This window comes from Lagopus leucura, unplaced genomic scaffold (assembly GCF_019238085.1).
Source record: "Lagopus leucura isolate 7727_CA_CO unplaced genomic scaffold, USGS_WTPT01 Super-Scaffold_100009, whole genome shotgun sequence".
NCBI classification, from domain to species: domain Eukaryota; kingdom Metazoa; phylum Chordata; class Aves; order Galliformes; family Phasianidae; genus Lagopus; species Lagopus leucura.
This window is the reverse complement of record NW_024962266.1, coordinates 23,567,450-23,594,339: the sequence shown is the minus strand read 5'-3', so window position 1 is coordinate 23,594,339 and position 26,890 is coordinate 23,567,450. Positions and strand designations below refer to the sequence as shown.

Sequence of the window (26,890 nt, the reverse complement as noted above, 5' to 3'; positions counted from 1 at the left end):
CTACTCCTACACAGAGTCCTGATGCAACAAGAAGGGGAGTCGTGCCAATCACAGCAGCAGACAACCAAGACCGCAAACTTCTGGCCTGCCATGGTGGACAGATTTCCAGCAGTCTCCAGCAATCATCAGTGTCTTTTTGTCTTATTCCATTCTAGTTGCTAAGACTTTATTTAGCTGAAACGTTCTCTCCAGCTTTTTATTGGTTGCAACAGAATTTTCCTAACAAGCTGTCACATCAGTTGCCACTGTGTATATATTCTCTGGATAACGAGCACAGTTTGTTTGTGTTTTTACAAAACTAAAGGCAAATGCTCTTCCTTTTCAGCTTGGAAAGAACTGAACAGGACAAATGAGTGCCTCTGACATAACTACACCAGCTAACTCAGACTTGTTCTGCACACTGCTCCCTTTCAGGTCACCAAGTGAACGACAGATAGTGGCTCAGAATTAGATTTGTTTCCATAAAAGCTCAACCATTATAGTTTTAAAAAGGCTGTAGGTCATAAAAAGACTCCAGGGCTGCTGTGCTGTTACCTGGATGCAATGTGGGCATGGAACACCAGTGACAATAATTCTTACCTGCCTGCTGAAGCTCACACTGCTTTGGCAGGTAGCAATTCAGGACTGGGTGTGCGCACTCTAAACAGAATACATTATCCTGCAGGAATAATTGCAGCTAAAAGAACACACATTACTTACATCTGTATTCAGCTCCGAGTCTCAGCATCAGCCGAATGGGGAACACTTTAGCCCAGGGCGTCTCCCATTTCTGAATGAGGATGCCAAACAAGTAGGGTGGGGTTGGGAGCACCAGGTCCTGCAGGGACTGATACGTAGCTGCAACGTACAAGAACCCTCCGTGTTCTTTGCTTCCCAGAAAGCTCTGGCTGAAAAAGGAGTGTCCCAGGTTGCCAACAACGTTACCTATGAATAAAAATGCTCATTACGTCACTAGATTGAGAGCTGTATCAAGAATTTAAAGAGTTCTTCTCAAATATATACAATGCCTACCAGTTTTCCAAGGAAAACAGCAATATCTTGACACATATTTTATTTTAGAAAGGAACATACATTCTATTTTGTAACCAACTGAGGTTGGTATGATTCAGCAAAATCTTCATGAAAAATGACTCAGAGGATTAAAATCAGCTTTAAAAAAAAAAAAAAGGGGTGCAAGGTGGGGAAAGAATGGTGAACTGCCTTGACCATTTCAGTCATCTGCCTGTTTCAACTAGCCAAAGAGGTGCAACAGAGGGGATGATATATCCCAACGACAGTTGAGGAGAAGAAGGGTAGTTCAGGACAGTATTGCTGCCTGCACCTTTCTGCTGGCACTACAAAAGTGCTCAGTGAAAGCCTGTGTTTGGTGCCTCCCAGGCACTCAAGAGATTTCCACTGCAGAAGCTGCTGATGACTGAACCAAATTTTCAGAGCCAGCTGAGATGAGAGGAAGTGCACACCTAGCGAGATGCTGAATGCCCACAGGGCTGTCCTTTCATTTAGGCAAACCACCAGAGTCTGTCTCTGTCATACTGAAGATCTGGGTCATTTCAAGAATTGCACATAAGAGTATTTATTTAATTAGTGCATTTTATGTAAAATGCAACTGAGACAAGCACAGGGGAGAAGAACCACTAATTTTCACTCCAATTTTTCTTCTTTGATGCTCTTAAATTCCAGAAATGTTTATGCTGGAATGACTGAATTAATCTGAAAGTTCATTAGGTTATTATAGCATCCAATGCAGTGTTTAACATCATGGCAAAGAACCACAGTGTAATTCCAAAACAACAGCATGCAAACAACCAGAAGAGCTGATCGCAATTCTCCATAGGAAGATGTGAACATCAATAGTGCTGATTTGCTCTCAAAGGAAAACAAAAGTAAGCTGAGGGAGCATGGTGTGGTTGATCATTTGATCACACTACTCCTAACCGTGTGGGTCTGAAGCTGCCATGCAGACCTGTGGGCCTCTGCAGTAACCCTCGGCTGCCCATGCCATAGGCAGAGGGACTGCTAGCCAGGAGGTTCTGCTCCTTCCTCCCTTACTTCATAGTGAAGCATCTCTATTTGAACTTAAGGCAGAGAAGGAAGAAGTGCTGTCCTGCTTCTTCAACGTGCACATCAGCTGTGCAATTTCTCCCTCTCAGACATGCTGAGACAGACACACAAATGCTGCATCTTGAGCAAAAACACAGGTCACAGAAATGCAACTATGACATTCTCAGAAGACAAAAATGATGATTAAGTTAAGCCTTCTCAAATTCTGTAACTCAGAACAGCCAAAAAATAACACACTGACATGTATAAATGCAATGAAATAAACACAGCAGGCACAGTTTAGGCCAGCAAAGGAAAGCTTAACCAATGAGTCCTTCCAAGCCTGAGCCTTACTCTGATCCACCACTAAAGTCCCAACTCATAGCTCTGGCATGAGAATGGTACAGCTAATTCCTGCTCTCACTCCAGAGATGTGGGCCATGCTGCTGTGCAGCCCTCCAGAACATGATCACCACTGGGATTTCTTTCCTTCACGTGACTCACGCAGGGATCTCCTGCATCAAGTACAGCTACTGGTAGATCACTAAACAAACGACTTATTCTACCCTGCAATTAGCAAACACACTCACAGCTGTCCCCGCTATTCAAACTTGGGTAACCTTACTGGATTTGTATTTTGGTTGGTTTTTGTGCTAGTTTTTTTTGCTCTGCCCATAAGGTGCTGCACAAACTAAGCTCTCAAGTTCTCTGTTAAAGGCCATCAGGCTTCAGCAGCACAGGCACCTCTTTGCCAGGGTCAGGCTCATTCACAGCTTGCTGCTATCCTGAGTAGCTGATTTTTAATTTTACGGATACACGCAATCCAGAGCTGACACCACCAAATGGATTCCAAATTCCAAAACTCTGACAGTGATTACAACTTCCGTAACGCTCAGCTGAGCATAGTTGATGTAAAGCAGTCAGTCACTAATCTGAAAAATGAACATGATTAATAAAGCTACATCAAACGTTGCCAGCTTCTGAGAAGCCCTGCCCCTGCCCATCTGCAAATGCATTTCTGTCAGCTTGTGCTGTGACATTGCAGCCTGCACAGTGACTACACTGCTAATACTAGAAAGATGCTGCAGTTGGTACAAGTGCAACCTAATGTATCAACTCATGTTCACGAAAAGATTTTCTCTGTGCCAGAAACTATTTCAGAACCTTTCTATCTCAATTCATTTGCTTTTGCAGTTCCCACCTACCCTCAGTAATTTCCTCTTCATTTATATTTCCTTTTTTCCCTTCCCATATGTTCTTATCAAAACAGAAGCTATAGACCTCATAGTAAAATTAGTTGATGAGGTTCTTGGTTCCAGACAACATGACCAGAATAATCAGTACATAAAAGGAACTTACAAACAGGACAGAGACAGCCCTTCAAAATGACAGCAACAGAACAAGAGGGAATGGGTTTAAACCAAAAAAGGGAAGATTCAGGTTAGATGCTAGGAGGGAATTCTTTATTCAAAGTGCAGGAAGGCACTGGCATGGATTGCCCAGAGAAACTGCGGGTGCCCCATCCGTGGAGGTGTACAAGTGTACAAGGCCAGGTTGGATGGGGCTGTGGTCAGCCTGCTCTGCTGTGGTGCAGTCCTGCTCGTGGCAGGAGGTTGGAACTGGCTGGGCTTTAAGGTCCCACCCAAACCATTCTGTGATTCCATGAGAATACCATAGACTTCATGATGTGAGACACTGCCCACAGGGATGACAAAGCAATCAGACACTTGTAGTTGTGACTGACGCCAAGTGCTGCAGCAGAACATGACTACTTTTTTTCCTGTTTCAGGAGATGGCGTTTCAATACATCCTTAACAACAAGTTTTTCAGCTAACAGCAATATGAAAAAGCCCTCAGGATGAAATCTGACTCTCTGCCGCTCAGCACTTTGCTACCACAAACACAGCACTACCAGTTATTCCTACTGATACAAGTGTCTCACAGCGTAAGCTTCAGGATGTTACAACTAAGAGGACAAACTATTGTGATTAGGCAGTTGTGCTGCAACTCATCATTTATGAGAACATGCAACAGCTTGCTTTGAGGGAAGAATCAAGGAAGTGCCCTTTTCACCCAGCAAATCCAAATGAAAAAGCCACTCTGGGCTTCTACAAATATTTCTACCCTGTCTGGGGGCTGTCTGCCTTTCCTGTCACGTCTCTGAAGGCAGTTCCAAGTCAAGGCCCCACTGATAAGTTAATATATACTTACATTTCTCAGTAAATTCCCATTCACTTTTTATTTATGTGGATACAAAGCACTTAAACCTGTCACACTGCTACCTTAAATAAAGGGGAGCTATTACCAGTGTGACAAGGTCAAACCAGCCCATTGCACCGTTGCACATAAGGAGCACAGAACTGTATTTCAGAAGCTTGTACAAAACGTGTAGCTGTCAGAAGAATCCTCAGAAAAAGCTACCTTGCTCAAAAACACATTTAATTTACAAAATATCACAACTTCCTTTCTAAAGAAGTAACTGTGAACAGAAAGTGAAGAGAAAGGTGCCTTTTCTTATATTAAATTCCAGGACATTACATCAGACAATTAATATTATTTAGGAAGTGCCATAAATCTGCACAATGCACCTAAAGCAGCTCTGCAGGAGGTATTTATTCTTTTCACAGCTATACTGGGTTACTCCTTATATATCCTTAATCCTAAGCAGCTCTACAAATTCCTTTAAAACAAACAAGCTTGTTTGATGTGGCTTTACCTTCAGTAACAATCCACACTGTGTCCTGAATTCTTTGCTTAAGCACCTTCCTCTGATGAACTCTGTGTATCAGCTTGACAATCCCTTCTGGGTTCAAATAAAATGGTTTATACCAGAAAAGGTAAAGAAGAAAGTCTTCCTGTGTTTCTTTATTGCACTCAGTGTATGATGGAGTCACCTCAGTACTTTTACCAAAAACGGTTGATGTGAAATTCCTGACATATACTCCGTGTTGTTCAGTACTAACATCTAATCTCAGGGGAAGCACATTTGGAAGAGAGAAGGCTGCACCCATCTGACCTCATTCCACCATCACCAGTAACAGCCAAGATCTGCCAAGTGTCTAACACCATGCCAACGTCCTGAAAATTCAAACATCCTATTCCAGCAGCAAGAAATGCAAAGCAAGACTCACTTGGGATCAATTTTGGCAGACAGATTTTCAAGAGCAAACGAGCATATAAACCAACATAAACCCAGTCAGTGTTAACAAAAAGGTCCACAAAGAGACAGGATTGTGGATTTAACTTAATCACACAACACAACTGTAACAGATGCCATTATTGAAAAGAAAAATCAGAGTTCTGATCATACTGAGCATCTTTGCATTGAAAAATATCAGCATGTAATTTGGAAAGAACTTATTCATATTGGCAACAGGTGTAAAGTCTCACTTACTATCATTGTGAGCAGTGGTTATCAGCATTCAAACCTTCCTCAGATCAAGATGCAGCAGTCTTCCAATCACTCTCTCCCCATGCTCAATTTTGTATCCAGTTTTCATGCTACACTTGCAGAGCACAACAGTTAAGCTGCTCTCTGCTCGGAGTACCCATGGACTTCTCCGCGGATCTTATGTTTGAGCTACCAGCTTACTTAAATAAAACCAGGCTAAGTAAAAAAATACATAAAACCGTGCTTGGGATAGAACATCCAGAAGTCCTTCCAAGCAGTTACCATATATGCCATCTCATTACAAAAGTAACAGTAGCATTCATCGTTTCCCACCAAAGAGTTCACACACTACGGGTAGATCTGGCAGCTCTGTATTAACTGCTTCAAAGTACCCTTCCAGAGGAACAGAAGTTCTCATTTTTCCACTCACCAGAGCTCCTCGCAGGCTAATAGCCAACAAAGATAATCAAGGCATTTCTACTGCAATAGTAATTCTCCAACTACAACAGAAATCATTAGCTTTCAATTTCAAAACAAGAAAGGCAACACAGCAGGGAGCTTGACGGGGAGCAGAAAGCTTTTGAAGGGCCAAAGGGAAAGCAAAACAAGGGAAACAACAGCAATTAATACTTGTCTTAATTAACAAATTTAGAATTTATACCTCACATACATACAACCCAAAGGGAAAAATACCATCTTAACTTCAAAGTACCTCAACTGCTTTACAATTACGAAGTCCTGACACTAAAGTTGGTGGTTGAGCACTTCCCCTAGTTAAGGTTCAGAGCACCAGACTGACATCTTCTCCACACTGAAAACAGAGTTGAAGCAGAAGGACGAACCATGAAGCATTAAGCACATGCACCAAATGCTCCTGCCAGTAGGTGGAAGGGCTGGGCTCTGCTGCAGCTATTGCTAAATCCATGTTCTGCATTTGGCTGAGCATGCAGAGCACAGAACTTGGCCTGAAGAAACCAACCGACCTCTGAGGACAGCAAAAACATCTCAGAGGGGATTTGAGACAAGTTTGAGCTTCTGTGTTTGAATGCAGAACTCAAAATTGAGGAGTTGAGGAAAAAAAAAAAACTGAGCTAGTAAATAAATGTGACTCCTGGAAAAAAAAAACAACCACTACAGAGATATGCTTTAATTAAATAATCAAGGTGAGAAATGCTGTATGATTTGGTTCAAAACAAAACCAGCAGCAAAACCCAACCGTTTCCAAAACAAAATCATTATCACTGTATGCAATTCTTGTTTCTGTTCCATTAAAAATTACTCACTGTGCCTTTTTACTTTATGACCGTTTTAAAACATTTACTAGAGAAGAGGAATAAAAAACACCAGAGTTTATTTCAGTTTCCTCACAGCAAAATATATTTAAACAAACTTTTTATATCACGAAAAATGAAACTGTGAGGTGGGGTTTCAAACAGCTCCTGATTTCCACTGGAGATTCTCATTTGCTCTGAACATCTGTCATTTAAACTCTAGGAGAGGTGCAATACCTCTGAAATGAACAAAGCTGGAAGAATGGATGCGTGTATAACACAAACTGCCAACCACTTCCAGGGGATTGCAACCACCCAAGTGAAATCAAAGAGGCTGAAGAGATTAATGTGGAAAATGACCAGAGCTGCAAATATATACTTCTCCCTTTCCTGCACACAACTTGAAAAGAAAAAAGGATGCAGATTGAGAGTGTGCATTACAAAGAGCTGCAGGAATTTACTGAGGTGCTATGATCTATGAAAGTTTCAGTGTACCTATTTCCACTACATGTCTGAAATACAACACAGAGGAAACACTATCAAAAGAACATCACAGAGTAGAATTCTTAACCAGTGAAGTTTGGCTTCTAATGAAAAAATTGTACAATAGTAAGCAGCTCTTTACACAACCACAGTTGTAGGATATTAAATTATTGCCATGAGAGCACTAGAAAGAATTTCAAATATGTTATGTAGGAGTTATGAATTATCTATTTCAGTAATGTAACTGCACAAACATCACTGCAACATACACATCTGGTAGCACGTGTACATACCAGTGTGTTTGCACACACACACACACACACACACACACACACACACACACACACACACAGCATTTTCTAACCATCTCCCTATGAGTAACATCATCATTAGAGGATAAAGCACTGTCACTGAAGTGAGGTTTGGAAAGTTATTTGTTTCCAGTGCATGTTAAATCCATTATGCCATGCAATAACAGCACATGCTGAACCTGGTAACCTCTCTGGACAAGATGACCTACATTGAGTAAAGACATTTCAGGAGACAAAGACCTTTTTCATTATTCTGTTAAAGCACTGGATTCTGTCACTGCACAGGCATTTCAGTTAACACACAGAATCCTTCATAAATGTTCTGTCAGCGTATGACCTAAATATGATGCAATTTCACCTCTGGAAAACTAGCTGTATTTTCTCATCAGAGAAACCAAATAAGAGCTTTTCCTCACCATGCAAGAGTTTCTGAATTATAATGTTCAATCAACAGTCAAGAGCATTAGCCTATTTACTCAGCAAATATAAAATGTGTAAGGGTTTACATCATACAACCTTGTGACTGAGATACAAAAATGCAAAATTCAGGGGAAATTTCTGCAAGGTACAAACGTATATATAAAAATACAGGAACCACACTTTTAATTTGGTTTAAGATATTTAATACTCTATCTACAACAATTCTCAAAATTTCCTTTCTGACTTTAAGCTGAAATGAAAATTGTTAGAAGCTATGTTATCAGTGTACCCAGGAGCCCTGCTGAGTATCCTACTACACTTACCACTAAACAAAGCTGAGCAATCATTTAAGGAATGTTTTAGCTTTATTCATGTTCTTAACCCAAGATCTGACAGAAATGCCAGAGCAGACAATAAGCAATGGCTGCTAAAAACAACTCTGAGACAGGGAGAGTCTTCCTGCTCCATTCCTGTAATACCCTACGTAAAGCCTTCATAGGCCAAACTTCCCACATGCTGACTCCCACAGGACAGCTGGATGATCTTCAGTGCAGTTCCCATGTCACCAGCACCCCACTCACACTTCTGTTTGATAAGATGAACATTACAGTGGATGCTACTAACCAGTCATAAACCAGCACCCTGTCAGCTTTGATCCTTATTTGTTTTTCATATTATCTCATACAAAAATGAGATTTTTGTAAAAAAAAAAAAAAAAAAAAAAAAGACATTTTTCTGAGTGGCAGAAATGTGTGTTTCTGGTCTATTAAAGTCAATTTTAAGAGATAGATGGAATTCCTACCTGCTAAGGCATCCCGATAAAGTTGCACAAAATGGTTAAAGATATCCTTGGGCAAACACTTCTCATCAGGCAAACACTGCAAGAGAATGACTATCTCAGACTGTCCCACTGCATGCATTCCTTTTGTGGTGAAACACCAGCACTTCCTGTTCACATCTGCAGAAAGGAAAAAATATATCAGAAAAGAAAATCAAAATTTCACTACAGAAAGACCGTTTGATCATCAGTTTTACAGCATACTTGGTTGTGATGTCTGTCACAGGAACAAATTAGCAAACATATCCATACCAAAACCAGCTCAATAACATGCAGTTTGAAACTAAGGAACAGCCAGAGTACTAAGGAACCAGCCAGATTTTTGGGATTAGCACCCCAGAGCAGACTTCTAGCAGCTTCTGTGTCCAAATTCAATGACAGGATACAAATGGCAATAAAGGAAGCTGAGAAAAGGCCTGGCTGTTTGCTGTGCATATTGTGATCCTGACAGCTAAACAAGTTTCGGAGAGCGATCTCTCTCTTGAGATGCCTCACTGAATCACTGTGTTCTGCTTTATCTGAACATTAACCATGACACAAGTATCAAGAATTAGTTACTAGAATAACATTTTGCCATCTAAATGTAAGCACATAAATGTAATGTTAACTAAACATTTGCTAACATCATGCTAAAAGATTTACAGACAACTTAAGAAGACTGAGTAATACAATATTTTGTCTATCAAGTCAGAAAGGAGACACCACAGAACAGAGAGAGATGGTTCTATCAATTTAATTCATATTTTCAGGGGGAAAAAAGAAATCTTCATCAATGTTTAAAGCACCAGACAGAATCCTTATATAATTTTAATTGATGTGGTTAAGTAAAAAGTTTTCTGTGCACACTGAGACTATCTCACCAAATAAAAAAGCTGCTGTTGCTACAATAATATATATAAAATATCCTCTCATATACCAAGCCTTATTTAATAGCAATTAAAAAAAAAAACCACCACAAAATAGACTTACAATTTACAATTTTTACCATGGACAACAAATTAGCATTTAAAACAAATACAAGAGGGTCAGGGCCACCATCCTCCAGCTGCTGCATGACAGAGATCTGAGAAGGTCTCTCTTCTACAGCGTAATCTATAAAAGAACAAGTGAACACACAGTGAAATCCTTCATTTACTCACAAAGTATGTTATGATCACTTCAATCTGATCCTGACGCTTTTTTTTTTGGACACTTGAAGAATCACATATTGTTACGTATTCTGATCTGATTGATTGTCTTCCAGGCTGCTATTTTCAAATTCAGTAACATTTACATGCATCACCCCCATACACCCTTAAGAAAAGTACAGTTTGTTTTCTAAATCAGGTTTGGTGGGTTGTTTTCTTTTTGTGTCAACTGGAGGAGAAAAGGGGAATCAAATGCACAAATGTGTCATGGTGCCAACTGATACCCCAAAGAAGATAGCAATTGTTATTTACGTCACAGCAAAGCACAGGAGCATCAGTCCTGGACTACAGACACAACACACAGTCTATCCCTATGTCACAGAACTTATATTTTCAGAGCATTACCTAATGGGAAGACAACAATATATAACCATATAAAACAATGTTCTTCACAGACCGTAGATGGTCTAACTTCACTGTAAAATGCATTCCAACATGATGTTTCAAAGATGCCTGCAGTTTCTCTCTCTGATTAGACCGCTAAGACTAGTAAATTAAAATCTCCCATCCATGTGATTATAATCTTCTCTGTATTTAAGCCAACAAAAAGCAGTTACAGAGAATTGTATTACCTTTTTTTCTAGATAATTCTAACAGGAAAGGTAATATTTGTTTCATAATGAAAAAATGATTTTGCAATGTTTTTAAATAAAAATAGAATACAGAAAGTAAAATACTGCAAAAAAAAATAAATCCTGTACACAACAGCATCTGAAACAAAATCAACTTAGCATACAAAATACCATTTACATGAGGTTATCCTTACAGAAATTGAAAACCATACTGTCGTTTCACTCCTCTTTGTGGAAGCAACTGAATAATAAGTACCCACTTGAACAGCCAACACAGGATGGGACAGATTTGTTTTGAAATGAAACGCTCACATTCTGGTTTTGACAATATCCTACAGTCATGGGTCACTTCTGGCTTAATATTAGAAATGACTATAGCAGCAAAATATCCAATAGGAATGTAAAAAAAATAAAAAGGAAATCAAAGATGAAAAAATAAATTAATCTCAGAAACACATTTTAATGGATATCATGAATTAGCAGATAGCAACAGTCAGATAAACAAACATACATCTTTTTTAAACCTTTAGAAAATGGGTTTTTCTGAATCCTCCTGCATTTGGATGCTTCAGAATGGGATACCACAATTACTACAACTGTCACTGCAGGCCAAGATGGGCAATGGTGACATTGTATTCAGCGCTCTGTGATGCCTCAGACAAGCAGATGTCACAAGAGAATTACAGAGAAGGGAAGCATGAATATTCAGAAGGCTAATTAAAATGCATCTCTGCAAAATATTCCCAACAGCCCGATTAGTGAAGAAATGAACTCGAGACCAGAAATATGGGCTAATTTTCTTTTTGCTTTGTGTTTTACTTCTTACCATAACTTGATTGCAAGATGGGGTTCTTCTGGTTGCTTGTAGGGATCAATAGTACAAAGAGCATGTGTGGGAACTGCTGAGTCACAGCCTGAACCTCTGATTGATCACCTGAGGTTGAGCACTGAGTCAGCCATGGGAGCACAGGTGCAGGCAGCTCACCTGTGCTGCTGGAAGGGGGGAGCCTGGCTGCACCTCTCCTAGACCCATTTAACAGCTGACTGCCAGTAGGAAAGGATCTCTTCTGGAGATCCCCTCCTCTGGAGTTTCATAGTGAGCCCAGGATGTGGGTAAGCATCTTATCTATTCTGTTTTGATATAATAACTGCATAGCCAAGCTCTCTGGTATATCTCATAACTATAACATCTGTACATTCACTGACTATATAGAGTGTCATGACATTTACACAGAAGTACTTGCTGTGTATTTCTTCAAATGCTCACCATATCGATAGCATCTTATTTTTTAAATAAATGTAGTAACAACTGAGTTAATTGCAACAGTTAAACATAAAAGCTAACTGCCAGCTTATCCCCTCACCTCCTTTTACTCCAGTGGAGATAAGAATCGGAGGAAGCCCATCTTCAGGAATTAGATTCATTGCACTGCCAACAGGACTGCCAACCTGAGTTATACTTCCCGAGAATACAGAAGCATTATCAGTCTATAAGAAGCAAACAATAAGAAAAGACAATATTACAGAAGAGAATTAAGAGCTACCTAATTAGATTACCTATATCTAGGTGAAGGACTTTATGTCTGCAGCAGGAACAGAAGCATCAAGTAATCTGTCTCTTTAAAAATAGATTACGACGACAACTCTTGTGTGTGAACTTTTATTAAAGAGCCTGCTCAGAGACTGCATCTCCCTCCTCCAGCACCACACACACCAATTTCCTTTGTAAAAGTACATGCTAATGTACCCATGGCCATTCGCACTTGGTGAAAAGTCGCAATGCTGTTCACGTGGAGCATGGTGCATTTAACATTGTTAGATCCCATCTGCATTTTCATGCATAAATCACTTTATGAGAAGTCTCACACAAAATATTTTTCTGTTTTGTGCTATGACAATCTAAGACAAACCCTTACTGGCAGTGACTCAGCTTTTTTCAAACATGCATTACATAAATGTGCTCCACACACAGCCTGCACAGCTCAAGCCTTGGAAGCCACCTAGCACATAAGCTTTAAACAATGCTTTAAAAGCTCTATCTTATAAGTGTTCAATTTTAGGCCAAAATACACATTTGCTTCAGCACTCTGCAAATATGGAAATAAGTGAGGACACTTGCTAATAACATGCTAAGAGAAGCCTCAACAGATTTTCCACATTAGCCTTCCTGAAATCACAAACTCGTATGACCAAAGTAAGCCTGGTGTTTTGAATGGTTACTAATGTTTCCTTACTTCTGCTGATAAAGCATTGTTGGTTACGGGCTTTGTTGGATCGTGCGATACTGCTAAGGTTCCTGTAGAAGTTGTTCCAGCTACTGTCAGCTTTGCTGCATCAGCAACTTCTCCATTGGGTAATATCCCATCAGCAAACCAAACGCGTCTTTGTTCTCTAGGTTGAGCCACTGGAGAGAGGAAAAAAAAGGTATTTAACATCTCACAGCAACTCTGACTCTCTATGGCAGCATCACACATAAACTGAACACTCATCTGCTGAGAGTAGTTTACATGTCCTTAAAAACCTTATGTCTCTAGAGAGGGCAGGAATGCCATGTTGGCATTAGCTAGAAAACTCAGAGCAGATGAAGCACAGATATTCTCAACAACGCCTTAGTACTGCTAAACTGAAAGGGAAAAAGAACAGAACTAACTCTTACCTTCTGCTCCAGGATGCTTTAGAACTCCCACAGGTACCATGACAGTGGGAGGTGGAGAGCTCAGGGCGCCCGACGCCTGAGCCTGCTGCAAAGGAGGGATAGTAGAACAGTATTCAGCAGGATTGTTAGGGTTAGGACTCTGGCTCGGGGCACTCATCATGTTCTCCCAGGCTTGAGCTAAAGCAAACAAAGAACAAGAAACATGAGCAGAGGAAAGTACCTAAGACTCCAAAAACGCTGTGTTAAGTTCTCAGCTGCTTTAGCTCTGGACTCTTGACACCTTAGAAAGACAATCTCTGTTCATTTAAAAGCTGAAGAGACTGTAATTTAACAGTGAAACACACAGCATTAAGAGAAAGGTCACTGATCCTATGCAATGACAACATCAGTTTGTACAGAAATATCTTCTGAAAACTTTAACAGTACAATTAAACTGACTGATGCAGAACGAGGCGTGAAGAACTAAGCATTTCTGAATATATATTTATATATCACATATATATCTTCATCACACAGTATTTCATTAGACTTCAGTGGACATTCCTCATTCCTACTACAAATGTTTAATAAATCTACTGAGATGTCCTGTAGGTTATTTTCTGTATATGACAAAAAGTCACCTTACATTTCTTCATATTCAAAGTCAATTATTTACAGATCAACTTATATTCTTCACTATAAAAAAAAACAAAAACCCCATATGCTATCAATTTTGAAGGAATTACCTGAACCTTAGTTTAACTACCCAAACTATAATGCACCAAACTCCTGTTGAAAACATCCATCACAGGGAAATCTCTCCTCTGTCCAGAGAAGCAGACGGAGTAGATTATACCTCCAAATTACAACAACAACTTCTTCATCTGTAAGGAAGACTTGTAGCTATGCAAGTTACCAGAAAATTCAACTGTGTGTTTATAGCCTGTCCACGTTAGTTACAAATAAATGCAACTCTCCAGCCAGGCATAAATATCACACTACCTGAATTCTCAGAGCAGCTTATAAGTCTGAATAAATCACATGCATCTTTGGGTTCCTTTGGCTATAAGTTGTCATAAAGCCAATGTGAAGGTAACAAGACTGAAAAGAGAAAAGAAAAACACCACAGAACACAAACCCTTCTACTTCTTCCCATCAATCTGCAAGATCAGTAGATTGAAATATTATCAATGGAAATAGTACTGACATTTGTGATGAAAGTTTAATTATTTTTAACAGCAATTCTGTATGCATTTAACAAGTGTCCTGAAGGACATGTTAAAAATGCACCAAAAAGTTACTTCTCCAAGATCCCATAATTAGAAAATTCATAACAGAGTGAAAGAGCGTTTTTAAAGCCTTCTCTTGATCTACCAAAGTGCCAACACTGCATATCTACCAACTGAAAAGTACAGCAACTGTGGCATTAGAAGCTTCTGAAGTATGTAGTCTGCCCATAAGAAAGTGACAGAAAAAAACCCACAATCCTCCCTCAACATCTTACTAAAATACAAAGCAGGTACCGAGCAACCAAATAAATTTATGACTTTTAAAATACAATTCCTATTGCCAAATCCAAAACCGTGCAAAGATGCTTAATCTGCTGCACTGAGAGGAAAAAAAAAAAAAGAAACCCTTACTGGAAAACAAACTGCAAGAAATCTGGAGAAATCAGACACAATCACACAATGGGGAAAATAATCAGTAACCAAAAGCATCACCACAAAGCACTGCAGCAGGGATAGCAACACAGAAGTAACTCAGGCAGCACACCTAAGTAGCTCTCTCTCCCTAAAATAAACCAAGCAGTGTCATTCTTTGCTGCCATTAATGTGTTTCCATCCTGGCAACAGGACAGAAAGGCTTTTAAAAGGAAATCATTATAATATGATCAATTTTATTATGCCTTTTTACAAGAACACTTCTGGTTTCAACTGAAATATTTTCATACTCCTTCCTTCCCCCAGCTGAAAACAAATCCTACTCACCACTAAAAGAAGCTGGCTGTCTTATGCCAGGTGTTATGTACTTGTTCTTGTACTCTTTGAAATGTGCTATTTTCTCCATTTCAAAATGTAAAATTGTCTTTGCTGGGGCTTGCTCTTAACTTCTTGATAGTACTGCCTGCATTTCCTATCACTTTAAATATCTGGCCTGCAAGTTAGTAAGGTTCCCTAGGAATCTGCTTTTGAAGAAACTGGGCACGCATCAATGCTGCTCACTTTTTAAGAGTCCTCTCTTAAGAGCACAGGAGCAGATGATTCCAGTGTAACAGAAGTCAAGCGAGCAGGCAGAAGGCCATATTGGTTGAGCATAGATCTTTTCTAGTGCTTACATAGAAAAAGAAAGCATACAGACAGTCAGCAGCAAGTTGGACATGAGAAAGCAACGTGCCCTGGCAGCCAAAAGGACCAAGCGTACCCTGGGGTGAGCAGGACCAGCAGTGCCAGCTGGGCGAGGGAAGGGATTGTCCTGCTCTGATCTGCACCGTGCAGTCTCACCTCCAGCACTGTGTGCAGGTTTGGACACCACCATATCAGGACATAAAGCTATCTGAGAGCACCCAAAGGAGGGCTACAAAGATGCTGAAGGGCCTGGAAGGCAAGACTTAGAGGAACGGCTGACATCGATCCCCCAGACCCCTAAATCACTGTTTGTGGAATCCTGTACAGCATCCACAAACAAGTTTTCAAACTCGTGGCAACCTTTCTAGCTTTCGCCTTTTTTAATCACGTTTAGTTGAGAAATTGCCACTTTCCTCAGAGATTACAACCTGATTTCTCAAGAGCCTTGACTTCCTATACTTACCCATACAAATAAATGTGGGTCGGTTGTTTTTTGTCTTTTTTTTTCCTCAAATCATCACTGCAGCTCAGCACAAAGCCAACAAAGTTCTGCATTTCAGATTCCCTCTCCACTTACCATTCATTAGTACCGAGTGGCAGATTACACACACTCTGGCTTCCTTTCGATCCATGTACAGCAGCTTGCACTTCAGGCTACAGCATGCTGCACAAAAAACCTGGAATCCAAAGGGAAAAAACTTTCAAAAGTGCTGTTCAAAAGCATACAATGAATTCATAAAATCAGAGAATATTGGTAAAGCTCTAGACATGCAAAATAAGGAGGCAAATTATCAGTATTTTCCCATTAAAGCCACAGGGGCTGCTATCTGCCCAAGACTCCCTTCCTACCAATCCCAGTGAAGTAGCAGTACCTGCAGCACATGTTGTACTGATACTTCATGGTGTTATTTTTTAAAACATGTTTTGCATAGATGACAATGGCTTATTAAATTCCTACCACATTACAATCCCTCACTGATTTAACATTTGATAATGAACATCAGTTTTAAAGCATGATTACTTTCTAGAATCAACTCTTTATAAATACATCAGTCTTCTCTGTGTAAGAGATTGCTGAGGCAGAGATTAATTCAAACAAGTCATTATTATTTGCAGCAGGATGGTTCATCTATATTAGTACCTCTGTTTAATCTCTTCAGATGTATTCCTCAGTCAAGCGAGTACTGATGTATGAAAATGCTTTAAGCTTTCAGTGGATAAAATAAATTTTAAAAATCTGAATGACAGTGATACTGCAGGAAAACACTGTTTCATTTATTAAGGACAAAAAAAAGAAGAAAAAGCTCGTATTTACTTAATTGCAGACACTACACCATCACAACACTTCAGAGAAATCAAACTGCATTTTACACACTGGCTGCTAAGAGGGACCCGGTGCAAAATGCCTGGAGGCACAACTGTCTGCAGAACTGCAGTTCATTACCAGCACATCTCACCTGAGCTGTACCTAACAGTTCCCAAGTTCTGGGCAGGAAACAGTGTTGAGGCTTCCTCCAAACAACCAAATCCATTTTGGAAACAAAACGGAAATGTGCCTATACAAGCATTTTCATGCAGGAATAAAATGCCACCTTTCCACATATGATTTAAAAAAAAAAAAAAAAAAAAAAAAAAGTACTCTTAAAACCTTTTTCCCCTTTGCTGTAAAAATCATCACCCTTAAACACCCTTAAAAAACCCTTAACAAAGTTGAAAACGCAGTTTTGACTGTCAGCAAAAAGATGAGATACAAATTTTATGTTTTTCCTATCATGGATGATTGTATCATCTGACAATGGAAAATACATAAATATATAAGGCAAAATTTATGAGCTTGTTCACCTACATTCTTCAGGCTCTTAATTTTAATTCAAAATTGACTCTAAGCACTTTATTTCTTATCATTCCCCTGGGACTGGTACCTTCCGTTAATCTTGCACTTATTATCCTGAAATTAAAAGCAGAGGCAGACTTCCCAGGTGCCACTCAACTATTTTTAAATGCCACTTTCATTTCCAAATCAAATGAACACATTCACCTCTACCACACTTTGTCTTTTTCCTGGGTTGTGCTAAAGCAAAAATCTTTATTCCCATGACCAGTCCCTTAGAAGCAAGAAACTGTCAAACACGAAGATGTTATCTCCCCAACTCTTTAGTGGAGATTTAAGCATTTCATAGAAGCAGTGCAGGCATTACCATGATGCAGCAGTTTCCCACACCACAGGCACACTGTCAACATGGCTTGCATTGGGCTGGCTGTCCTAAGCAGAAGGCAGAGCAGACAGCTGAGCATGTCTCAACCACTCCAGCTAGATTCATTAGAGCCTGCCTTTCAAAGCCTTTGGTCTCTCTCCTCCCAAAAACATTACAGAACTTGAATGTTGTGAAGCAATCTGCATTAAGTGCTAGGTAGTATTTGACTTACAGCAATGTGAAGCATTTATAAATGAGTGTTTTCTTCAGAGAAAAAAAAAAAATGTAAAAAGGCATAAAGAGAAGCTTCACAGAATTATCTGCAGCGTTTTTTGACTGCACATGTGCAAATTTGGCCCAGCAATATTAGCTATCACAAGCTTCTAGAAACAAGCTCTTCTGAGGATTATTCTAAGAACACTCTGAGAATATTAAATACCAATACATGTATTTTTCATAACTGAGAAATAATTTTGTCTACAGAGCAGAGGAACCCTTTATTTCATGTATTTCTTATGTATCACCCAAAGCAAGGCTGGTTGTGCTTTTCAAGGTTTGTTGCACTTCTTAAGTTGTTTAAAGGGGGAAAAAAAAAAAAAAAAAAAAAAAAGGACACCACATATTTTGGCCTTAAACTATTTATGTTCTGCCCATTTCACATAAGGTTATTCTCAATTTCTGCTTTCTCATTTGTGCAGTTCAGGGCTTAATCATTACAGAGAAGTCATTAAAAACCAGCAATAAACTTACTTAAAAAACAAGCAAACAAAAAAAAGTAGAAAATATTTGCTGTAAATAAAAACTGTAATCATATCAACTCAAAAATGGGACCTAAATAACTGACAGTGTAAGTTAGCACATGAAAGCTATGCAATTCCTTTAACTGACGATGCTCCCTAACTGCCACAAGAACGAGACCTTTGATACTAACTGCAAGGTGCACAAAACACAGGTGTGTACCTCTGATGATGCCTACTGATGCCCTGTGGTTACCAGCTCCCCCTCAGGACTTGCACTGCAAACAACCTGAAACAGGATGGCAGAAGCAAAGGACTGGAAGTCCTTAACAAGTGCGTAACTAATGTCTGTGTAGCAGTCAGAAGCGTCCTGGCAACAACTTCTCAGCAAGTCCTAAAATCAGATTGGTTTAAAATCTACTTACATGGTGATGCAGTGAAGAAAGTGAGTGCTATGCCTTTTGGTTTCTAAATAGCGAAATGGTACACATACGTAGTGTACCATGGAGAAGTAAGCCTGCTTTCTGATAGGATGCTTCCAGAAACAAGTGATTTAAGGGTTTGAGCTTTCCAGATACATTTGCCATCTTTGAAGTTCTTTGTTCAAAATGTTCTGCCTCCCTGCACTCTTCTAGCAGCTAAAGATAGTGCCCACAGCATTCTGGGGTCTTCTGACCAACCTCAGGAACAGTAGAATAGAATCCTAAATAAACCAGTATTACTTTTACTCTAATTTTTTGCCAATTTAAATGCTTCTTTTTATGTGTGAATAATTTTAAAATATCTACATGATCAGAGTGTTAAGTTTCCTCTTTTGAATAATAATATTTTTTCCCCAAGTTCCTATTTCCCATGTGCCACTGACTTGTGTTTCAGTAACAAGATATTGAGAATACTTCATAAACTCACCACGTAAGAATTTGTGTTGGTCTAGATGGCACTTTTCAAATTGAAAAAGAAAAGCCAACAATGACATACAGAAATTAAATTTTGGTTGTCTTCATTACAAAATTTCTTACCATGCATCCATCCACCAAATCATAGAAAATTTGACTTTTTTTTTTTTTTTTCAGGAACAAAGAAACATTCTTTATGGAAGAAGATGTAATAAGAAAAATACAAAATAGTACAGAAAGCTTAAAAGGACAGAATTGAACATATATCTGGAACACCAAGAATGCCAGCAACACTGCACTTCCAATCCCCATTGTCTCGGAGTTAACTAGATCAATCTGTGCCTGTGACAGGGCAGCAGTAGGCCCCTGCCTGCCCCCTGTGCCCCCCAGCCTACTGCCCCCCGTCACAGGCATAGATTGATCTAGTTAACTCCGTGACAGCTTTTGGGGGAGAATGTGGGCATAGCTGCTTTTTAACTGTTAGAACAAATCTCTCTCTGCTCTCAGAGAGCTTCATTAGGGAGCATTATCAGTAGTTCAGGTTTCTGTGCTGGAAAACTTGACCTTGAAAGGCCAGGAGTACTGCCAGTATTCTGGGATATTTGTAAACTCTGAGCACTGCTTAGTCTGGGCAGTGCCTTTTTCCTTTTTTTCCTTTTTTTCCTTTTTTTCCTTTTTTTCCTTACTTTCCTTATTTTTTTCCTCCTCTTCTTAGCTTCAATTCAGTAACCCCTTTTTAGCAGATACCAGCAATGAACGCCCTCTTTAGCATGGGGGTGCTGTGTAAGGGATTAAAAGCCATGATGCCACTTGCAACTTACTGGCCAATTATCAATGTCATAATTACTTGTTGTGGAATTGTGTTCATGTATAGCCAAATAAGGGCAGTGATGGAGACACCTGTATGGTACCTATATGCAATGTGGTATGATTTGAATTTTGACATTGACATCCCAGATGGAATGGCTAATTTTACGAACAACTACATCCCAAATGGAATAATTTTACAAACAACACGATGTTCAGACCAGTTTCCAGGCTTCCCTCTCAGTCTGTCACACGTTTTTTGAATTTTGAATTAATGCTCATTTTGGTGTGTGTGTTATCAGGCTCCCTGAATGTATTCCAAGGCATTCATGATAAGGGGGAGGAGTCTCCTCCAAAACCAGAGAATGCTGACTCGCAGGGAATATGGAGAGGTTTAGGAAAGATTTTAGAATCATGTGGACCTGCAACATCATGGGATTTCACTCTTGAACACCTGTGGGATCCTGAGAAACTAAGCCAGTATTTGAGTCAGGGACGGTGTAGCTTACATAAATCTAAGGAGGTACAACTTATTTGGGGTTTGGCTTGTGCTTACCGCACCCAATATAATACTATTCTGGAGAGAGAGAGTTTCCCAGCTGAGGTTCAAGCCAAAGGGGAAAATCTCCAAGTCAAATCTGATCAATCACAGGAGACACCAGTAACAATACCAGTTCAAACAGGAAGGACGGAAGGAAAAAAAAACAACAAAACACAGCAGCAACGATCTATGGAGGAAAACTTATTTTAGTAACTATGGTATTGGAATGCAAGATAACACAATATAATGCAATCTAATTGAAATTGAGACTAATAGATCAAATAGGATAGGAGATAGAGAATTCCTGAGACCGAGTTGAACCTGAAAAGCTTGGAACAGCTAGGAAAGCACCTCCAGCACCCACTGCCAGGCAGTAAGAGAGCACCCCACCCTTATGGGCCAGATCCCATGACTGCTGTAATGCACAGGGACAGGTACCTGGGACTGGAGCACTAACACTTTAACTCCCAGTGCACTACGTGATGTTATGATGCGGAATACTGAAAACCAAAAACATAAAACCGTGACACTCATCCATGTTTCTATACCTTTGATGGGATTACTGATGCAGTAATTTCTGCAAACTAGTTTCCTGCACTTTCCCATTTCATATCAGTTCTACGTGAATTCAATGCTTGTTGATGACTACAATCAACTAGTAGGCTGCTCCTGCAGGATTATTCTCACTCCTATAAATACAAATAGTTATTTCCCATTAGAACCATAAAGAGATTAGAACGTAGAAACTTCTGTTTTTCCATCACAAATCAAATACAGCTTTTCAGGAAGATGTCACAGTTAAGTACAACCAGCTGCTTAGGAAGTTCTGTTTTGATTTTACGCCGTATAAGCACTGAAAGCATGCTCTGAACTTACTCAAAGATTAGGAACTCACCTTCCCACAAGCTCTGCAGTGATGCCTTCTTTTCGTGAATGTGAATCTCGCCTCACATTTCATGCAGTTTGGTGCTTGAGAATCTGGAACCCAAACTGGTGCCACCTCACCCAAAGTAGTAAAAGGCTTTCTGGCTGGAGCTCCAAACTGACCAGCTCTGAGATCATTGTCTGGACTATCTGGGGCTACTGCAAGGCACGGACTACTAGAGATTCCAGATTCATACTCTTCTATGTGTTCTCCATTAGTGTCGGTAACAGGGGCATTTAATGATGCTTCACCAGGAAACACATCTGCTGTCAAGTTATCCCCTAATTGTGTCTTAACAAAGACATTTTTGTTTTTGCTACTACCTCCACAGTTTGGGGGAACAAGATCATTTTGTAAGTGGTCCGATAATGGCTTTGGGATCTGCAATTTAAGATTTGTAGGTTGTTTTGGTCTTGCACCACCAAAAGGAACACTAACAGACTGCAGATTAGTCACTGGTTTTGGTGAAGTTTGCCCTTGCAGGGATGGCACCTGACTACAGAGATTATGTATATAGTTCTTCTTTACGTGGTCACCAGCACTGTTTAAAATAAGACCACTTCCTTCTATGGTCTCATTTCCTCTCTGTTCATAAACATTCGCATAACATTCTGACTTGCTCTCCTCTATCTCCTTTTCCTCAGTTACCGAGTCTTCCTTGGAGGGTAAAGTCTTTGGAACATGAGGAACAACTGGGTTCTGCATTCCATAGGAATCACAACCATTAGACAGAGAGCTTGCTATTGATGTACCTGTCGCATCAGAGAGACTGGACCCTTCAGGCTCGTCTGTACCAGTCCCTTTTAAGTCTATGTCTGCCTCCATCTTCCCATCTCCACCTTCTCTGTTTCTACTACATGCTTCATCAGGCTGTTTTGTCTGCAGAAGTCTTTCATTCTCTTCCACAGTTTGCTTATCATTAATCTCATTCAATCTAGTCAATTCCCTATTAGTCATCTCCTGAGATTCAGGGTAACACTCTCCCATACCGAGCACTTCAGATGTGCTAAGATTTTTACCACATTCAATGACTTCACCTTCAATGGCACTACCATCCTCAGAGGTAAAATGTTCTGCAACACATTCCTTGTAGCTGCCACTTCCAACCACATTAGATTGACAAGTTTCTTCAAGCCCAGATACCCTAGAACATATTTGTTGGGTTGTTTCTTCTCCTAAGCTTCCATTACTTGAACCAGAAGAAAAGTTTTTAACTTCTAGATCTGTTCTCTGAGGAATGGCTTTACTACTAAAATTTTCAACTGATACACAATTTTCTTGCATTTTAATGATAGCATCAACAGGTCTCTTACAGAGAGTCACTGTATTAATCCCTGCAGCTGTAGCTTCTGAAAGCCATGAATCTTTACTCATATTAAAATCATCCTTTAAGCAAGAGGAGGGGCATGCAACGGTCAAGGTTTCAGATGAAGCGTTGAACAAATTACTTCTAGAGTCATCTTCGGTACATAGCCAATTTACTTGCTTTTCTGTATCTGCATCTTTTTCCATGGATCCATTTACAGTAACACTAAACTCATCACTCTGTTGGTTTTCATTATCCAGTGTAAAGCTAATAGTGTCCATTAGGGACTGACTGTTGTAATTTTTACAATCCAGCAAGTCTCCACTTTGCAGTGTTCTTCTGTCACAGTTATGCATAACTGCCACCACTAGTACATTTTTCTCCTCTGGCAAGCAAGCTATACTTCCACATTTCTTTTCTCCAGATTCCACAGCATTACACTGATCATCCCGACTACTATTTCTTTTAATTAACTGATCGTCTGCTGCTGCCTGATCATCAATCCACATGACTGGAGTCTCTGGGCTTAGGCTAAAATCCTTTCCATTAGCACAGTGATCCTCTCCTCCTGTTGGTGTAGTCACTGAATGAGACAAGGAGAACGACTTTAATCTCTGCTGACATTCATTAGGAGTTGTAGCTTCATTCGCATCAGCCACAGTCGGGTTATACGACAGACGACGTGAAGGCGGATCTAGAATCTGATTCCACTTTGCACCCAACAGTGTAGGTGAAACAGCAGCATCTGAAAAAATTGTTTACATTATTAATATGAAAAACTACTGTCCTAGTAGATTCTATTAACTCTGTGGCATTAGAACATCCCAAACATAAATGAAAAGATATTCAAATATTGGTAGAATTGTAAAATTAATATCCTTGATCAACCATTAATTGATAGACCATTAATTGTCTCATTACAAGATGTTTCTGCAACTTAAGAATTTTAGATCTATCCAATTAGTATCAGGTCGAATCCAAGATACAGGGTGAAGAACTGCTTGAGGGCAGCCCTGAGGAGAAGAATTTGGATGTGCTGGTTGATGAAAGACCCACAGAAGAGGGACATCAAGCTGTTGGAGTGAGGCCAGAGGAGGGCCACAAAAATGATCAGAAGACTGGAGCACCTCCCCTACAAGGAGGGACTGAGTGAGTTGGGGCTCTTCAGCCTGGAAAAGGCTCTGGGGGGAGCAACTCCCAGCACCAGCTGCTGGCAGCCTTCCAGTAACTGAAGGGAGCCTACAGGAAAGCCACAGAGGGAATTCTTACATAAGGGCATGTAGTGACAAGATGAGGGGAAATAGCTTTAAACTGGAGGAGGGTAGATTTAGACTGGATATTAGGAAGAAATTGTTTACTGTGAGGGTGGTGAGACACTGGCACAGGTTTCTCAGAGAGGTGTGGATGCCCCCTCCCTGGAGGCTTTCAAGGCCAGGCTAGATGGGGCTTTGAGCAGGTTGGTCTAATGGGAGGCGTCCCTGCCTCTAGCAGGGGGTCGGAACTAGATGATCTTCAAGGTCCCTTCCAATCCAAAGCATTTTATGATTCTATTGTGAATTTGGACAAACAATTTTAAAAGTATCAATTAATATATTTTACATAGCTTGAAATGCCTAGAAAGACTCCCATGACGTTCAGCCTCTTTCACAGTACAGACGTAGCAATTAGACAAAGCAAAACTTTAATACTTCAAATATCATAACTCATGAAATTTACATCACCTAATAAAACATTTCTATGCTTGAGTCTCACAAAACTACAAAAGCTGCTTAGAATAAAGACACTTGGTCTCATTTGTTTAAAACGAATCACAAAAAATATAGCTATTGAGATGAAACTCCACAAAGCCTTTCTTTGAAATGTTTATTGAAAGCTTTCTATTAGAGAGGAACAAATATTTAAAATGAATAAACAAGATGAATGGAAGCTGAAGAAAATGCAATTAACAAGTTCTGAACACACTCCATATCACATCAATAGATACATTTTCCAAATTTTGAGATACATTTGTAACTCAAAAAAACCAAAATTCTATCACAGACCACCCCCTTTCCATTGGTTTTCCCTATGGAACATCACGCATCTGTGATCTCGTTCAAAATTACTCACCTTCGTTTTGCTCAAATTCATCTAAAACCTTATCGAGGTTATACGCCTCTGCTTGGAAATAGTTCTCCATTTGTCAGGGAATGACCACCAGATTCTTGTCTGAACCTGACAAACAGAATAAAGTACAATCACGTATCTACATTTCTGTTCCTCTGTTTTAAGAGGCAAAGAAGACATCTGTAAATCACATTTTAAATATATTACACTCATAAAACAAAAGTTTATAAATTATTTGTGTGTTTAAATTCGCTTAATTCAGATTAACCACCTCCCCAAACTTGCTTTAAGATTTTAATATTATCTCCAAGTTTATAGAAGTAATCTTTAAAAAGTTAGCATATAAGCCAAAAAAAAAATGTTGATTTTTTTATAGCATTTACGAACATGTGCAGAAGAATATGCTTTTTAAAATCTTGCCACACACAAAGTAGAAGTGTTGATGTAAACCAGGTGTCTGCAGAAACAACATTTGAAGAATGCAGGTTCATTTTTACATGCTGGCTGTTAGAGGAACAGAAAATATCCTCATCAGATGAATAAAAAATAGTAACCAAACTGGGTTTGCAAACCTGTGTCAGTTCTAAGCAGAATGTATTCCACACCACAGAACTTAGAAAATGCTGTGTGTGTGTGTGTGTGTGTGTGTGTGTGTGTGTGTCTCCACGTTTCATTCTGCACATTTCCCAGTTAATTACAGGTTTTTTTCGGAGGCCAAAATAAAGGGATTTTCTTTTCAGGACTTGGGAGAATAATATACACAAGAAGCACATCAAATTGATTTCTGCAATTTAGAAAATCTATGTTTAGAAAATTCTTTTTAGGATAGTATAAAAAAAGTGAAAATCATGTAGTTCTTCCTTTTGCAGCATTAACTGGAGGTGAGCAAAATGCAACCTACGTACAAAAAAACATTATTTTTCTCATGTTTCAAGCTTTTCATTACATATCACTGCAATTTTCATCATTATTTAGACCACTGAGATTTTCTTTCCACCACAATACACAGGGAAGGAGAGAAGGACTTTTGAAAGAACTGCTACCTTAACTGCTGGGGCAAAAATACAATCAACAATACAGCCCTGAAAACATCAAAGCCAGTCACATGCTTTTACCCTCCCAGCTCACCATCAATGCTTACCTCAGCATCTGATAGCATTGTCTCAACTTTTTACATTCAAAGAAAACATTGACCTCGACCTGAGCATTTCAACAGAACAGTCAGAGCCAGCAATACTCTCTAAGCCATTTCAAAAGCCAAATGATGATGTCAGTGCAGCCTTCCTTGTATTGCCACATTAATGTCTAACTGTAGGGATCACCATAATGATGAGAGCAAAACTGCTCCAGCATCAGTCAGAAAATAACACTGCCCAGAAAACCAACTATGCACCGATTTGAAGATCCAGCTTTTGGCTTCATGCTACCACTGATTAGTCCACACAGCTTTGAACAAGTAGCCTAAACTCTGTTTCTGTTTTTGTAATGTCTCCTAGGCTAGCAGTATTCTGATTCACTCATTTCTCAGAGACGCTTCAAAGATCCCCACTTGAAAAGTAGGAGTAAACAGGTGTTAGTAGAATTATGCTAGCTCTTAAAATGCCTGCTTTAAGAATTCTTGTTTCTGTGATAGGCAAGCACCAGACATCTAGCAAAGGGCACAGAAGTAAGCAGCTCCATCAAGAGATAACACTCAGATTAAAAAGGGAAAAAAAGAAAAACACACACCAAAAAAACTAAATCCATTAAATAACCTTCTACAATTCCTTATAATAAATAACATTTTCACCTTTACACCTCAACAGTGGGAAGATGGTCTTCGTGCTACTGATGACTTAGAGCAACAAGACACTGTGATTCATTTCCTGAAAACACTACCAGTGA

General features: G+C 39.5%; 1 protein-coding gene across 1 annotated transcript in view; it reads right to left on the bottom strand.

The window, feature by feature from the left end:
* The window catches only part of ZFYVE9 (zinc finger FYVE-type containing 9), a 55,270-nt gene that overhangs the window by 9,801 nt on the left and 18,579 nt on the right, over nucleotides 1-26,890 (bottom strand). Inside the window, exons 3-11 of the mRNA XM_042873664.1 lie at nucleotides 25,010-25,114; nucleotides 21,565-23,645; nucleotides 16,071-16,170; nucleotides 13,170-13,346; nucleotides 12,748-12,917; nucleotides 11,878-12,001; nucleotides 9,724-9,846; nucleotides 8,719-8,874; nucleotides 700-924 (exon numbers count right to left, since the gene is read on the bottom strand). Of these exons, the coding sequence (XP_042729598.1) occupies nucleotides 700-924; nucleotides 8,719-8,874; nucleotides 9,724-9,846; nucleotides 11,878-12,001; nucleotides 12,748-12,917; nucleotides 13,170-13,346; nucleotides 16,071-16,170; nucleotides 21,565-23,645; nucleotides 25,010-25,079 (3,226 nt within the window). The 5' untranslated portion in view covers nucleotides 25,080-25,114. The remainder of the gene's footprint in view (nucleotides 1-699; nucleotides 925-8,718; nucleotides 8,875-9,723; nucleotides 9,847-11,877; nucleotides 12,002-12,747; nucleotides 12,918-13,169; nucleotides 13,347-16,070; nucleotides 16,171-21,564; nucleotides 23,646-25,009; nucleotides 25,115-26,890) is intronic.